This window comes from Apostichopus japonicus, chromosome 20 (genome assembly GCF_037975245.1).
Source record: "Apostichopus japonicus isolate 1M-3 chromosome 20, ASM3797524v1, whole genome shotgun sequence".
In the NCBI taxonomy this organism is placed as follows: domain Eukaryota; kingdom Metazoa; phylum Echinodermata; class Holothuroidea; order Aspidochirotida; family Stichopodidae; genus Apostichopus; species Apostichopus japonicus.
The window spans coordinates 13,074,844-13,090,019 of NC_092580.1; the positions used below are offsets into that span (position 1 = coordinate 13,074,844).

Here is a 15,176-nt window from a genome sequence, read left to right on the forward strand (position 1 = left end):
TATATACCATAAATGGGGATCCATTTTGAATAAATTAGCATTTTGTGGAATTCTAGAATCAGTGTCAGTAGTAATCTCAGTCTCTTCTCCTCTCTTTGTTTTGTGAATAAATCTAAGGATATCATAGATTGACCAATAACATTTTTACTTAGAAATAATCGATGTATTATTATATTTAAGTTACCAGATATCGGCTGTAATAAGCAAAGATAACTGTTGTAAGATGTTCCATAAAGAAACTCACTTTCAGACGATTATTTATTGAAAATTGGGATATTGTTACACTTTTGTTTTTCCTGTCTGTTGCTTGTAATAATATATTTATATATCATTGGCTCGCGTTTATCACAAACAGCAGAATTAAACAGTTTTAGCACCCAGACCATAAAGCCTGGATCCTCGGTCGCCCCAATGACACACTAATCTATAGGATGAACATAAGAGTCGAATTACATAATAAATATGCATTAGATACTCATTAAGGTCAAGTTGTGTTGGTTTGCATCTGCTGGGTGCCTAGTATGTGTAGCTGAAATAAATTTGTGATAGAACAGATTTTGATTAAAGAGTTAATTAGAATTTCATAAATCATACATTAACATTATACTTTTTATGTCTCGAACGGTGAGTGATGGCGACAGCTTCCTCTCAATGTTGTCTCAAAGGTGCCTTTCAGAGAATTTACAGATATGAAAGCTTACATATTTTAAACCAATATAACATAAATAAGCACAACTAATAAAAATTGAAACGAAAAGTGTCGAAAAATGAGCAAGTGATACAAGTTCAGTTTGGTTGGATGAGGGGTTAGGTGTACAGTGGAGCTGTATGGCTTAATCTCAATAAATTAGCGATAAGGCCTACATCTAGTACCTATCGGTGAAGCTTACATTATCCAAGATAGAGACATGAATCGCCAAATTTTCCACCTATAATCCATACAGGAGGAACAATTTCGAACTCCTCCTCCTCCTCCACCACCCCCTCCCCCTTTCCCCATAACGGTCCGCTACGGACATGCCAGTTTATAGTTTGTATAGGTATATGAAGTCCATATACCTACGTATGAAGCTGTTTTCCTTCCGTGTAACTTGTGAGATCAACAAGGAAACTAAAACCAGTCAAATCAACCAGGTTGTTTCAATTTATCCAGCGAACGAGACGTCTTGACAATATAAAAATCGCTTGCAGCGTTTTTCTACAGAGAAATAGGACAACCATTGACCTGGGATGATAAAAATGTAGTTTCAGTTCGGAGGTTTGCCTAGTAGGCCTACATTCCTTTGCAAAGTTATTTATATTCGTCTTAGGCTTCTTCTTTATTGGTCGAAATATTCCGTATTGGATAACTTTTTGAACTAGTTATATTTTACCTATATACCCACCCCCCCTCCCTCCATGCCTTGCTCTCACTCAAAGGTTCCTCATTAAATGTTGTCCAAGAAAAAAGGTATGTTACGTACTCGCATGGACACTCAGACTATTTAATTAGTATGGAAAAACTATCGAAGTATTTTTTTCTCCTAATTTAATAGACGGAAATAAATCTTAGTCCAATCGGTAAAGTCATAGTTGCCAATTTACATAGCCTTAAAAATTAAAATGAAACATTTCACCACAAATGTCATTTTGGTTCAAATAACAATATTCTAGTTAATAGAAAAGGTTAATTATTTTTGACCCTCGATTACGACATTTATAGATGGAAAGGAATCGAAGGACGTCAATTTACATAAAAGATTCTTATACAAGAAAATTTTTTCAGTTTAGAATGTTCAGAGACACGCTCTAGCGATTCAGAAAGTGTGTTTGTGTGCGTGTGTGTCTGTATTTGTGCGTTTGTCTCTTTGCTTTTAATTACTTTATACATACGGTATGCGTCTGTTTTTCCTATAACATTTACCCAAAGTTACCTAAAGTATATGAAAGCGCTGAAGGGTTAGCAATTATAAATTTGGTCACATACTAAATAGTCCAATATGACGTCACGCCCTTCGAGCACTAAACAGCACACGTCATATCACCTTCAATCTCCTTACCGCCCCTTCCCCCTTCTCGCAATTCTCCTACTTTACCTTTCTTTGGATATAACATGCATTAGAAGTCGTACGCAGAGAGTTAATGCCCATGAAATCGTTTCTCCTGATAGTCCAGTCGAGCGCGAAGTAATACAGGCGTGCATGAGTTGATTAGATATATACGGTTAGTCGTTTTCAGACTTTAATCTCCACAATATCTCTTTCTTAGGGTATTGATTCTGCTGGGTTCTAATATATCACCCACACACGCCTCACTGTAATCATCCAACCAAGCTTCTTTTCTATCTTTCGGTGGTATATAAAAACAGATATATATTAAGGCACGACCTATCCCATATACTGATATATATATAAATATATGTATATACACATATATATCTTTGACTACCAAGGGAATTGGTGCAGTTTTAATTTGTATGGCTTTCTGTTTTAAAGGAATACACAGCTGGCAAGTTAATAGACCCATTTCAGTCTCAAAGGACAGTATTCAAAGATTATAATGGTTTAAGGTCACATCTCACTTTCTTACATTTCTCTTATCCATGCAATCTTTGCACTTGAGATAAAGTGTCTTGGCTGTTTTCTAATCGGCCGCAGCCTCTGGAAATTTCTCTCTGTCGGAGCGCACACGCAAAGTGATTTCTTTTTCTTTCTGGGAGTGAAATTCTGATGTGTATAGTTTCCGGCCGAGAAGTTTTGCAAAGTTAGGCTATGATGAAGGGGTGTTTCAATATAAGTTGTTAAGTTGTAGCGATATATTGAATTGTTTGGTTTGTCGATTTAGCAACAAACGGTTTTCTATGGTTTGTTGATAATATATGTCAACCGAGAAACGTTAACCTTGTAGTTATATAGTAATTACCAGTTGAGGCAATTAACTAATGAAAGTAACACCAGCCCTGACGAAAGGGACGGATTGGGTGGAGGTGTGGATGGGGAAGGGGAGGGGTCACAAGGTACTACAGCCTTTTCTCAATGTTACCTCTACCACAATTATTACCATAACCCTTACTTTAATTTCTTCCACTATACACACCACCCTAAATATCACCACCACTATCATTGCTCTCGCCAGCCCTCACTATACCGACACACTTACTACCACCATCGTTATCACTGCTCGAATAACTGAGAAGTTTTTTTTTTTAATCTTTTCATTATAATTCATTTAATTATACATGCATTTGAAACATTATTAAACTCACTTGAACTTAGCATATACTATAGTATAAAATCAATAGAAAATCGAAAAAAAGAAGAAAGAAAGAAACTATTTAAATATTCGACTGTGTATGAATACCAATATTTGTTTTGGATTCAGTTGTGATCATACTTAAAATGTGCTACGCGTATGCACAACTTTGCAAACATTTGTTTTATTGAAAGTTATAATATTTACAGTTTCATTTATTTATTTATTTGTGTCGTCCAATTTCAAAACTTTCAGTAATTTAGAGGGCGCCAGAGAACAACAGAAGCGCAATAGTAATTATCATTCTTAAACTCCCTACAAAGAATTCGCGAAATAAACCATTTATAAATAATGCGTTCGTTCGTTTCGCTCATTCCGTTCATTTGATAAAGTATTATCTATTTAGCAATGAGTCAATATTTTGCTGTGTAGATTTCTAATATCGAACAATTTAAGTATACGTACGTTGTCAGAGTAGGTAAAAAAAAACCCGAGAAAACCCGCTTAAAACAAGAACTGCATTGCCTGCAAACTATACGCAGTATTGTACTGCGCGTGGAGCGCGTGCAGTGTTAGGGAGAACTTATCGGTTGCTCGTGGTGTTATTCTTGGGCGGACAACTCACCATGGAGTATATGTACCTACAAAGTGAGGGCGCTTGTACAGAGACTAGATGAAACTTTAAGTTTCAACGTCCAGTCATGTAGATATCATTCACTTGGCAAGAAATACCAATATTGTAGCGCGGACGCTCACTACAGTCAATATAACAGAACGTTTGTTAAAAGACACTTGTGAAGATATAAAGTTTGTACCCTCAGACACTGTACATTGACTATTCCTGCATGGAGGCGTTGATCGTAATATGTCCCTAAATTATGGTAAAAAGGTTCGTTTGCCCCCCGCCCCCCCCCCCTCAAAAAACTAAAAATGCACATTACAACACTTAATTTATTTCAACGTATCAATTATAAACTGAGATGAGCACCAAAAATTCTACACTATAAACAAGATTAAGCATGAACGGGAAAAGGAATCATAACATTGAAGTATGACAATTGCGGCCTATATGCTTAATAGCTTTATGGCTAGCAAGTGCTTTACTCCAATAGTTGAAAAAGTTATTTGAAAGAAAACAACGGATAAACGTACTGCTTGCATTTCAAATATCTCATCACTTCCTTTCTCGTCCTCTCCTCCACCCCTCCTCCCCCATTACGTCAATCCCCATTCACACTCTGTACTTCTTGATAGTTTGGCGAAAATGAAACTGATCTTCCGCCGCAATTTATTGGATCATTCCACGCGCGTTAATGACTGATCATGTTAGGCCATTTGCCTTAAATGACATCATATCCCACGGCAGGCAGACTGTCTCTTCTGGAAGAGCGCCGCGTCACAGTTTCGGGGAGAAAATGCTTTTCCAAAGAGCGTCTCCTAATTTTCGTGTGCCTTGCTCATTATAATTGCTCTTTTCAGAATGTCTTATATCCTTCTTCCTCCGTTACATTATTATTGGTGTATAGTAACTTCCTTTTCGCCTTTTTGGCTAAGATCATATGAAGTCGGTGACGTCGCCAGAATTTGAAAGTATGGGGGAGAGGAAGCGGAGGAGGGGTGGGGGGGGGGTGAGGGGCACAGCTAAATGAGAGCAACAGTTTAAGGGGGACACAATGCGGGCAACGCAAGTTGGCGAAGCCACATTTGAATTAAGGAGTCCACCTCCCCCCCCCCCCCCCCGCAGATAAAAAGTATTGTGCACAATGTAGATCGCCTTTCAACTATTTTACTATTGTAATTTAGTTTATGTGTAGTATCTATGTCCTTTCGAAAGGGGCTCAGGATACGTCACTAGACGTCACACAGTCATCATGATAGCGTGTTGACAGTCTCACTGTTAGCACCATGCAGGGACCTGGGAGTGAGAATTCATCACGTTGTTTGGTTTTTCGTGGGTTTTCTGGCCATATAGTGTAAGCCTTGGAAGATTAGTTCGAAATTGTGATTATAGTTTTGTTTATTTGTGTGCGGGGGTGGGGGTTGGGAGGGGAGGGGTGGGGAGGGGTGTAGGTGCATGTAGGTGTAGGGGCGGGAAACTGCGGGATATACCATTTGCATGCGGAGGGATTTGGGATACATTATGTGCCATCTATTTTGCTCGTTATTTGCAACCCAAAAAAGGCCTTCAGTGCATACACGCTACACCGTGTGAAAGTCACGATTAACTTTACTAAGGCTTACACCGGCAGATGAGCTTTTGTTTTTCAACTTTCAATATAAAATTTATCATTTATTTAGCAATTCGAGTTCAGAATTGATTAAATGAAACAATTGTATTTTTTATCATGAACAATGAGGGCTCCTCTACAGGAAAGCAGTGCTTCTGCACTGAGCAGGACTACCCTCATTAAAGATGTAGGTAACCCCCCCCCCCCCACCAGTACCCATAACTATATTCTTTTATGGTGATGAAACCACGCAGAAATGTTATCAATTATTACTGCCGTTATCTAGAATGCATTTTGCGTATAAATCTGGCATGAAAATCGTGTTCTCGGGTACAATGCGAATACTAATCACGAGAGAAGTTGTCGTGTGCACATCTTGAAAATTGGAAATTATATAAGCAGGTTATTATGACCGTGCCATGATCATTAGTTCTTCATTAGATGTGTACGTCATTCTGAGCGGGAGGGGCGCTTTCTCAAAGAAATTCTCTTTCTCAAAAAAGAAGAAGAAAAGGCAGTATATAGTCAATATATACTACATACCTTACGAGAGGGTTGGGGGGGGGGGACAGCTACGGAGACAGGGTTAATTAGGGGGCGGGAAAACATGCATGGGGCCCACAATATATAAGAAGTTCATTTCTCCCGCCCCCTCAAAATATAATAATAAGAAATTAACAAATAATAATAATAAAATTATAATAATATAAAAAAAATCGGATGAGATGAAAGGGGATTCATGGTGGCAGAAGTTGATTGTCGAAGTTGTGGAAGTTTTAAAATCTGGCGATATTGTCTAAATGTTTGCCTAGCTTTCAATGTCGTCATTTTTTGAGACCTTTTCTTGTTGTAGAATATGACTTTATGTGGATAAGTGATATTGCCAGATGCATACACAAAATATCAATCAATGTGATAAATTCATATTCAATATATAAAACGCTACGAGGATTTGGGTTTTTATATTTAACAAAAGATGCAAAAACTTTCTAGCAATTTTGTGAAGCAATCAACTTCAGCCACCGCAATCATCCGTTCGTATGCAGTGCTATTAGGATATTAACTGCAAGTACGAAATTTTGCATCTCCACACAAACTTCTTACGGAACGAAATCTGATCTGCATGTATGTACCTTTTTATACATATTATGGAGAAAGGGATATTGCAGTAATTTTGCGCATGATTGCATATTATATATGTTGGATAGGTGGACAGACTACAAAACTGATAATCGTGACGTAACAATCCTGACAAAACTTCTTACTATCAATGTATGGAGAAGTGTAGTGTACATTGGATGATATGACGGTAATGTACTTTGAAGATATATTCTGCTTTTTAAGCCGATATTTCTTTTGGAAAAATCATTTTCAAATAAGTTTGTTTCTTTGGAATAAATACAGATTCATTCTTTAACTTGCCAAACTTGAGGAGTAGTCGTGATAAAATAGCGATAAGCAATTCCTGTAATGGCTGGTGTGGAATTCCATACCATTCTTGCTCTCATTTGTAAGGCGCTCCCGCTGTTACAATTGGAATCGTTTGCCGCATGTATGGCGTGGTAATAGTAGGCGCTACACTGTACTGTGACATCTCTTAGTAACCTTCATTATATGTATTTTCTGTGCTTGCTGTCTCGTTGCCGTTGGAGAGGAAATGCTGTAGTTCTGCAATTGCCCACGGTATGTGTGTGTGAGCCACCGTTACGCCGGTCCGGACGTATATTGTTTTCCCCTTAGGTTTCTTTGATATAATGCAATCTCCGTGTTCTACCTGCTGACAATTGGATTAATTTACTCCTTAATATTTGTAGGAGCCAGTTTGATATTTCTTTGGATGAAAGGCAACGTTCTATTGGAATCATGAACTTCGAAATACCCGAAGGGTTGACGGACTTGTTGCAGGACTTTACAGTGGCTGTGTTGCGCGAAAGACCGCATCCTAACGACTTGATAGACTTTGCCGCAAGTTACTTTGCTAAGCTTCAAGAGGGGAATAGGAAGTCAGAAAACAAGAGAGGAGTTACATTTTCTGAACCAGCAAATGATGACGAGGAATCTGATATAGAGGAACCACCAGGTAGCAAACGATACGATTCAGCGCAGATAGCCTAACGTTAGGCTACATTCTTACGCTAGGCTAGGCAACACTAGCCTACATTTACACTAGACCCAGGCCACATTTGGCCTAGGCCCTAGCCATGGCCAAGTTGCTCATAGTCAAATTTAGACCAGAGCCAAATTAGGTTGTGGTTTTGTACAGTAACTTTTTGCATATTTACTTACAGCACATAGCCTAAGTTAGTACTGTGTTAACTGCTACAACTTATTACTTAACAAAGTGTCCCCAATTTGTTCGCTTTAGCATTGCATTGTCAGTAAAATAATGCTTTGCTAAAAAGGATACTCACCTTTGGTTATGTTGTACACACAATATTGTTGTGTATCTGATTGTCGGAAACTTGAATTAGCGTCAAAGAATTCACAAATTGATGATTTAAAGTAGGGCCTACATCTCAATAATCTAGGCTAATTATGATTGTGTATTGCCTGGCAAATTGAAATGGTCCCAGTTTCATTCAGTCTGCACTGCCTTCAAGGAAATCAAACCATTAAAAACATCTTTGAAATAGTTCAGTGTGCCCATGAAACGGGGAGAGCACATATAAAAACTTCAACATTATGTATTCCTGACTATTATCAAAATTATGCCACATTTCCGGCATGGAAGATTTTCTACAACATACTTGAATATCCAGTGATTTGTAGTGATGTTCTAGGTGAGTGGGTATGCGTTTCTTAAATATTTGGGAGTAGTGTATGCTTCCTCTTTATACAAATTGCTAAATCATAGCCTGTAAACACAATTATGGACCCTGTAGTTGCTGTGCCAGAATACTGTTTTGTAACATTATCAACTTTGAAATTCAAGTGTAGGTGTGGACTAGGCCCTATAGTAATACTATACGGGCCTAGACACTATAGCTGTGATAGGAAGACTTAAAATTGGTAGGCCTAGCATTCACAAGGAAACATCAAGTTTATAATATTAGGCTGTTGTGTATTAGAGGTTATTTCATTCATTTCATTCTTTCTTAAGTAGACTTCACCATAATACTGGGCACCAGAATGGTGGCCATATTAGCAATGATACTTCTAAGGAAATTACCCAGTATTTTAATTAGAAGCTACAAGCGCACAGTTTTTGGTCAATATTTTTGGTTATTGTAATGAAATTTATACCTTTGTGACATGCTGTGCTGATAACTTCTTTCCAACTCTCAACCAGGCCATATATGCTAATATGCTTTACATAACCTGCCAGAAAACCTACTGTGCCAATAGCTAAACAGCCACCCTCCCCCCTTGCAACATCCCAAATCTTGGAAATTATTTAACATGTATGTGACCATCAGTGATCAGAACTAATTAAATTAATCAAACCCCCACATCATCTTTGATCGTTATTGTCGAACTAGCATATTTTGGGAACTTATACCTCGATCTATACTGACACTTAATTACAGTTTACAAATAATGTACATTAGAACCTTCCGTACACTAAGTCTACGTTAGCCGTAGGACAGGCACATGCAATGTTAACAATCGTTCTCAGCACCGAGGCTGGCCTAAGTGTAAATACTTTAGGTTTATGGTTAAGTCAGATGTGACTGCCAGAGTCTTAATCCAATATGTTCATCAATTTGGGAAACTTGTATGCACCATCAGGTTTTGTCTTAAACTCTACTGTTGCTATTTAATACTTCTGTAGTCCTACTGCACAAACCTGCATATATACCTGTAGTTAACAGTAAACCTAGCCTATATGTAAAATCTTGAAAACTGACAATGTCTTTGAGCGAGAAATTTTGTCGCTTAACATTTAGACAAATTTATATGTCTATGAGGCAAAGCACGTATTGTAAGTGTGTACATAGCAGTAACCCCACATGTTGAACAGTGAAGTTTTGGGAACATAGAATTAACAATGACTATGCCTACAGTAAGTTACTTGATAAACACTTTTGAAGGGAATTAATTTTCAAGGTTTATTAAATTTTAACGCATCAAATACAGTAAGGATTGGGAAGGTTCAACTGTCTCTAAGAGAACATTGAGAGAATATTAAATATTTATCCCTTCTTTGGTACATTGGCATCAATTGTTAGCTGAACATTGAAATAATTATACTTTATCTGAACTAACATTGAGGAGACAAAAATACTCCCAATTAATATGGCAAGTGTTATTTTGTAAAGCAGAATCTTGGTCTGTGTGTTCACAAATCTTCAAAATGGATCTCTTTGATCTTCGAGTGAAACCGCAGAAGTGACGTAATATGTGCTATGAAATAGTTAATGAGTACCATTAATAGCCCTTGTATAAATTTCACACACTTGAGTTTGCCGATACAATTAGCTAATTAAGCTAACGAACGTAATTGACAACTTTGTAACCTCCAGCTTCTTTAATATAGGAATGCTAGCTAGATTCAGAATAAAAAATTGACAGTGAGATGTGCAAAATTATTATGATAGCATGTAACTAAAATCTTTGCATGGGTAAACTTTCCCAAAATTACAATATATACTGTATACATAATTTTGTAATCAAGGTTTGAAAGAAATTAATTCGTACAAATTGTGTACAGGGCAGTGCATCACAAAATATTCACAATTTAAATACCAAAGTATGTTTAAGCTTAATTCATTTCTAATCCATGTATCTGTTTGGGACTTATTTACACAATTTGGATGAAAATGGTTATGAAGAACTCCAAAGCTAGATTGAGTTGTCAGTGAATGGTAATGTATTCCCAAAGTTTGACAATTTTTCATAACATTCCATAATTTTGTTGTTTTTGCAAGAATCTATTTTGTTGTTGTTGCAAGAATCTATCAGTGGCCTTTGCTACTTTTGTCTGTAGCTTCATTAGTACTAAACACAAACACTAGATTTCATCCCAACACCTCAAAAAAGAAAGAAAAAAAGTGACCCAAAAGTAGCTCATAAATTACTGTCCATGGACAGTCTTATCATTGTCTCCTTAAAATTGTACAAATATTTACTCTGTTTTGCAGTAATACTTCCTGAGAGATTAATACTTTGCTGACAGTTGCGAAGTTTTTGTGTATAATAACTTTCTATATTTGGGATTGATGTGTAATAAATCTATTGCTCAAGGCAGAATAGCAAAGAAAGAAAAGAAAATTGTGTCTACTGTTGATTGTCCAACTTGTTTTCATAATGATTTGTTCTGTTGAACAGTTACATGCCTGATACTCATATCTGTAACAAGTTCTGTAACCATACTTAAAATTCTGCCAATCAATTTGAACAAATCTGTTTAATATAGATCTACTGTAGCTGTTTAAAGATATGACAGTTAATAATGTGCAAGTATTCCAGCCACAACTGCTCTGGGTTTTTCAAGAAGGAAAAACAGGAATTTTTATTTGGGTACAGGTATGAAAGCATACAGTACTCCCTTTCCCAACGGAATCTGACTTTCCCCTCTTTATTTGTAATTGACCATACAATGCTATGTAGTGTTTTTACCATACACTGCTATGTTTTGTTTTAACCATACACTGCTATGTATTGTTTTTACCATACGCACTATGTCGTGTCGGACCATAAGGGGAAATTTTTTCTCCCCTACCATTGGCCACTGTGTTGAGCAAACAAATTTCAACCCTTCTTTATTAACATTCTCCATCTCAAGGAAAATTAATATTGTCCCCAATTGAATTTTTCCTTCGCAAATAATTGTCGTCAAGCAGTTCTATTTCATTAGTATATATTTTTCATCAAATGCCACAAGGAATTTTGGAAACATTAAAAATTCAGGACTTCTCCAGCATTATAAATTGTTAACAGATTTTGCCGACGAATTAACAGACTGCATTATAGGTATAGGATTTGTTACGGACACTAGTGTTGAAGTGTGATCAAGGGAAAAATGATCATTGCAAAAATGATTTGAAATTAAACAGTTAATTTGTAAATACTTATAAAAATAAATAAATAAATAAACAAAGTCAACAAAGATTGATTTGGCAGGCATTGTTCTCCATCTCAAGGGCTTCCTCACCACTCTCAGATCTGTCTACTTATAACATTGTTTAGTACTATTCAAATCCTCTCATTTTTTTTAGTCAGCTGTCTCGCTTCAATCAACTGGCAATTGTGCTTGGCATAGATTTCCTCTGCTGATATACCAGCCATTACATGCCTCATCTCTGTATTGTCCACAGTACCATAGACATTATTCTACCGTCATTGTTTACTATTGATTTAACACAAAGCCTTGGAAATGACAAAAGAGATGCTTAATTTACTACCAAGGGAATTAGGATTCTTCTTTGAAGTCAATTTTTCAATAGCCCATTCAATAGCATTTCTGTGTGCATGTTTCTTTCTTGAGCACAGTGAGAAAGAGGCTTAGATGTTGTGTTTATGTAAGATGTTGTGTTTGTGTAAGTAGTTTTAGAATTTCATCTGTTGCTGAAAAAAAAGGCAATTCTGTTTGCTTTATAGTATGTTTGAATCCCCTGGAATAGGTTAACACATTCTGCAAAACTAATTGTTCAAAACAAGACAAATCTTGGAAAATTGCTGCTCAAAGTAAAAATGGTAAATTATGGAAAGGGAAATTGGAAATTTATGTAAGATTTGAATTTCTCCATCTTCATCTGAAATGAAACTTGGCTGCAAACTACAGTAATTATATAATAGCTTTGAGGTTGGGATTTAAATTTGAGGTTGGGAAAATATTGAAGTTAGGAAAAAAAAATTATAATTTTTTTTTTTGATAATCGGCTATATCAAAGCAAAAATCAACTTTAACAAGTCATTGTCATGGTTACCAATCATGGTGTCAGAGGATTGGAAATGGGAAAGGAGGGAAGATGATGGAAGGGATGGGGTGGGTGAGAGGGAGTAGGGAACAGGTTTAAGGTTTGTGTAGTATATATACCTTTCTGTTCTGTTAATATCGAGTTTTGCAGATATCAAAGTGATTACCTGTGAGCGTCTATTTGAAGTATATAGTATATGAAGTATATAGTAGTAGACTACTTGTAGAATGAGTACATATAGACTTTACACACTGGTTGTTGAATTGCCTTTTTCTTCACCATCCTGTACATCCAAGATACATACTGTACATATGAAGAGGTCCAAAGTGTGTCGATTTTGTCCCGAGGGCATTGTTTCCAATCAGAATATTATTTCTGTATTGACTCTGGCTATGTACACTGAACTTGCTAGACATAGAGTACAGTATATATTGCATACTGTGCGCTTGTGGAGCTTAGAAGTGCCAACTGAGTTGTGTCGTGGAATTTTTTTATTAGCTGATGAGGCCATAATATTGGTAACTGGATATCCTTCCTACATCACTAGTGCTATATTGTCATAACCATAAATTTTGGGTGTTTCTAGGTAGAGAAATAAAAATTGGTCAACAGATGTACGGTACCTAAAGTTTTTTTTTTTCGTAGGTGGCTGACCGCCTAATTGATTTTGACCTCACTGTACAATATATTGGCTACTGTACCTTTGTCATGGTATAGTACCAGTTGCTTGCTCTTCAATTTTCCACATTATTAATTAAGTTTTTCTAAGCTCTAGCCACGTTTAGTTTATTGAACTCACGAACCGACCGAGACCATCTCGATCTGCCACAGAGTATTTGGGTAGCTCCTTGTGTAAGCCACGATGATGCCATCGGTGGAAAACATAATCGATACCAGAGATGATATTTTATTGATTTCTGCTGACATAATGAAGACTTATTTAGGCCTCCTGTTGGTGTGTTTGACTTTTTGGTGACAAATGTCGAAACAACACATACATATGTACAAGGTGTAAGCAGCTTGATAATTGTAAACTTGCGATACAGATCTTTTAGATGTTTTTAAAGTTTTTTTGGGGGGTTTCTGTATTTCAATAAATTTCGAAGATGACTTATATACAGCCCCGTCATTAGTCTGCCATGCACATTCTCATGAATACTGTGATATTACGATCTTAAATTTTACAGTTTTTATGGCCATAAAAAATAACAAATTGCACATTTGTATTATATATTGCTCCATCATCTTAACTTTATACCAATAACATTTAGAGAGATTCATTCCACGAACGAGCATCATTATAGCCGCAGTATTGTATGTACTGTAATTATCAACCCCCCCCTCCCCCCCCCCAAAATAACATATTCAGCCTTCTCTTAATAACAAACATTACGTTGAAGTCGATAAACTGGCAATTTATTAAATGTTATGCTTCCAAACGATTTCCCATTTATGGAGAAAACTATGCCTCTTGTGATTAATTTTAATATCTGAAGGGGGAGTCTTTTTCAAAAGGCCTTTCATGATTCTTTCTCAAAAGGAAATCAATATCTGATTCGTATAGAATATACCTGAGTCTATCGTCGCTTTCACAATATTGCTAACAGGCTAATATTTTTTTTGTACAGTAGGCACGGTTACTGCATATTGGGGATGATTAATACAATTCCATAACTTTATCTGCTGCCACGCAGTTATATACCGTACAATATTGACATTAATGTAGGTCCCCGTTCTTGCTTCAATATTCGGTATAGCATCATGCAGTTCGTTGCAATCGCTGTAGCGAAAAGGTAAACGATTCAGACAACGCTAGACACAAGAGTGGAATCAAAGTTTGTTGTGTACAGTATATATGTATGTACTTGAAGTACAGTCTCATACAGAAAGTAAAGTTATCATTCACAATGGAACAGCAAGGTTTTCCCCCCCCCACTTTATATGATGAATGATTAATCAGACTAGCCAAATTTTCTTGTTTGCATAACATCTAGGGTACAAATACTGCATGACCGTGTCACAGCTAGTACATAAAGAGGATTATATATTCTACAAATAAGTAAGGATTTATGGGGTAGCTAGTAGTAAGGTACTGTATGTTATCCTTGTTTCCTGAAAATGTGAAGCATCTCAAAACAGTATATGATATATAATTATAAAAATAAAACAACTGTTAGCTGTTAGCAAACTGCTTTTCCACTAAACAGCCTGTGTAAAAGAATGTGTAAAAGTAAGAGGGCCTTACGTTTTGATCATACCAGGATTTCCATATATTATTCAAAGACATGTTTGTACAGTGCTGTTCAAAAGTAACAAGTTTAAGATCTAGTATGTCCGCATAGCTGAAAATTTCTTTTGGCACGTATACCATACCCATATATGCTGGTAGACAAAGAACTGTATGTCAGACCTGTTTCTTTAAAAATATTAAATGGAATTTTTGAGTCACTAACAATTTAGTTAATAAGGCTTTCTAGTCCGGCTGTCAAACAGAAAAATTTGATATGTACACAAGTCGTACCTTAGCCACTAACTTGATTTGAATATATCTTTGCCTGACAATTTTCTTAAGTAGAAAGCTTTTGGCAGCAGAGAGCGTTCTTTAATTTTTGTAATTGAGTCCAGAAGACCGAAACACAGTCAGATCTTTATCCCATATTTGCAGTACAGGGTATTGTATTGTTCACAAACATAAGTTGTGGATGACCTAATTTTCTTCAATTACCATTCAAGGAAAGAAAAATGAAAAAAGAGAATAAAGAAAGAAGTCTGTGCATGTGTTTTATTGTGTAAGATTTGTGACAAATGGAACGAGCATTGATCATCAAACATTATAAAGTTTACATTCTCTGAGTGA

At 36.4% G+C, this 15,176-nt stretch overlaps 1 protein-coding gene across 3 annotated transcripts in view; it reads left to right on the top strand.

Moving 5' to 3' along the window:
* LOC139962043 (cAMP-dependent protein kinase type II regulatory subunit-like) overlaps positions 1 to 15,176 on the top strand; it is a 114,923-nt gene that overhangs the window by 11,575 nt on the left and 88,172 nt on the right. Inside the window, exon 1 of one of the 3 annotated variants that reach the window (XM_071961880.1) lies at positions 6,995 to 7,539. The exons of 1 other annotated variant lie outside the window; for it this stretch is intronic. In XM_071961880.1, the coding sequence (XP_071817981.1) occupies positions 7,323 to 7,539 (217 nt within the window). In that variant the 5' untranslated portion in view covers positions 6,995 to 7,322. Of the gene's footprint in view, positions 1 to 6,994; positions 7,540 to 15,176 lie in introns of those variants that run through there. One more of the 3 variants, XM_071961881.1, reaches the window with a different exon arrangement.